Raw genomic sequence first — 2,450 nt, forward strand, 5'->3', positions numbered from 1 at the left:
TCAAATTCAGTTATTTTTTTTCCCACTGGTTAATAATTTTTCATGTAAAAATTTAAATTGAAAAGCCAAGTCTAACATTAATTAAAAATATCCTTTAAAAAGAAATTAAAATTAGTTCCGGAATAAACTCCTACAAATTTTATTATTTCTGTTAACTGATTGTTCAAATAAATAGATTCACGCAATCTTCTTCCTCCTCTACCAGAAATTCATGGATCAATCTATCAAAACTTCCACTACGGACGTTTGGATGAGCAATGTGGTGGAGCAGTCTCTAGTAATCGAGGATCTCCTTCGTTATTTCCCTATCGTTGCCATCGACACTGAGTTTCCCGGCTTCCTCCGTGACACTCCCCGCCACACCTCCGATGAACAACGCTACGCCGACGTGAAGCACAATGTCGACGGCACCAGCATCATTCAATTCGGCCTCGCCCTGTTCGATGCTAGTGGCAACCAGCCATGGCCCGGTTGTTGCTGGCAATTCAACTTCGCCGACTTCGACCCCGACCTCAGTGCTTCCTCGCCCAACTCCATCCGCCTCTTGCAGGAGAGCGGCCACGACCTGCATAAGAACCGCCGCAACGGCATCAAGTCGGCGCAATGCTACTCTCTTCTTCGCCACAAGCTGTTCCGCGGCCACAACGCCAAATACATAACTTTCCATGGACTCTACGACGCCGCTTACCTGATGAAGGTGCTCACCGCCGGAAGACCACTCCCTGACACTCTGCCGGAGTTTCTATTCGAAGCTGGAAATATTTTAGGCGAACTGTACGACCTGAAGCACGTGGCTAATTCTTGCCCCGGGCTCCTTGGCGGCGAGCTCGGCCTCACAAAGTTGGCCAGGTTGGTGGAACTAAAAGCAGAGGGCGTTGCGCATCAGGCCGGCTTCGACAGCATGGTGATCGGATTGGTGTTCACCGAGATGAAGAAGAGATGGGAGATCGAGAAGGCGCAATTTGTCATGGTGCTGTACGGGGTGGAGAAAGCTTGCGTGGAGTTCAAGATCAAGGCGAGTATCGAGAGGGCACAACGACTCAGCAGTCTTCCTCCCCTGCTGCAATGGCTCCCGCCGGTCCATGGCGTCGTCAATTATCATCCTCCTGCGAATGATGCAACGATTTCTGTAGAACAGACGATCATCCCGCAGCTGCCGCTGCCGCAGTCGTCTTCGGTGGTCGTCAATTACAGCTCTCCTGGGTTGCTGCCGCTGCCGCAGTCGTCTTCGGTGGTCGTCAATTACAGCTCTCCTGGGTTGCTGCCGCTGCCGCAGTCGTCTTCGGTGGTCGTCAATTACAGCTCTCCTGGGTTGCTGCCGGCGAGCGATCCTCCGTTCAACCCAGTGCAACCGGTGCAGTATTACTTTTATTCTTGGCCTTACCCAATGCAGTTCATGCACTATTTCACCTAATCCATCCCGTTGAAGACTTTAAGTTTCGTGCTTAATTGTCTATTCTGGTTAAATACTGTAAATTATAAGTAAACATCTGACTTTCTACTAATAATCATACACCTGAAGTGGGAAAGAGAGTCTCGAACTATATAAATATTTTATTTCCACTAATATTGTCTATGGCCTGGTGAAGGATCAGAAAGATTACTTCGGAATTGTAAATTGCAGGTACCATACTCAAGTTTTTTAACTCCGATTATTTAAGAAATTTTCCCCTGTAATTACTTTTATGTACCAGTGTTTTCTTTTGCTTTGATGTTGTAATACTATTGTTCCTAATCGATCTGCTTCCATCAAATACTAAAATAAATATTTCGTGATCCAGCACAGAGTAGAACAAGAATTGGAGCTTTACTCCTCCAAATCTATATATACATATATAATGTAGTTAAATAAAAAAGAGAAATCATTTCTGCAAATCCTAAAAGTAATAAACTCTTCGAGTTACATACTGTTAATCACTCATGAGAACCGCCTCTACGCATTGTATATTACATCAGATATATATGGTTAGCCATCCAAAGATTCCGGAAGACAACCTTCTATTGATCATGACATCCTATATATTCCAATTAATCAATAGGCTTGACCAAGTTAATTTGGGAACTCAGCAATCAGTTGGCAGATCATTAAGATCTGGAAGTTCGATGAAATCCTTCCTCCCGGGAGCAACAAGCTGCTGGACAGCTTTAATAGTGTGGTGATTATTAACAGGTGGCTCGGGTAACTTCCGGAGCGACTGCAAAGATGAAGCAGCAAATCAAAATTCAGGCAAAGCTCAAAGTATAAGCAGCTCAAAATTGGTATGAAAAGCATCAGCACAGTAGGCCAATAGCACGCTGCCTATCACCTATAACAAGGCAAGGCTTGAGAGCAAAAAGAAGAGACCTTTCCATCACAGGAGTCTCATATAGTGATTACAATACATTTAATCACGTACCAAAACACTCCTTTGCAGTCAGTTAGTTAACCTGGTATTTTCTATGGGGAAGAA

At 44.6% G+C, this 2,450-nt stretch overlaps 1 protein-coding gene across 1 annotated transcript; it reads left to right on the top strand.

Annotated features, from left to right (window-relative positions):
- The first annotated feature begins 250 nt into the window (after positions 1-250).
- On the top strand, positions 251-1,414 carry LOC121979645 (putative CCR4-associated factor 1 homolog 8). Its single transcript, XM_042531638.1, has one exon. It carries the CDS (start codon positions 251-253, stop codon positions 1,412-1,414), a length of 1,164 nt encoding a protein of 387 aa, XP_042387572.1.
- Positions 1,415-2,450: the final 1,036 nt, after the last annotated feature.

Source organism: Zingiber officinale, chromosome 5A (genome assembly GCF_018446385.1).
Source record: "Zingiber officinale cultivar Zhangliang chromosome 5A, Zo_v1.1, whole genome shotgun sequence".
Taxonomy (NCBI): domain Eukaryota; kingdom Viridiplantae; phylum Streptophyta; class Magnoliopsida; order Zingiberales; family Zingiberaceae; genus Zingiber; species Zingiber officinale.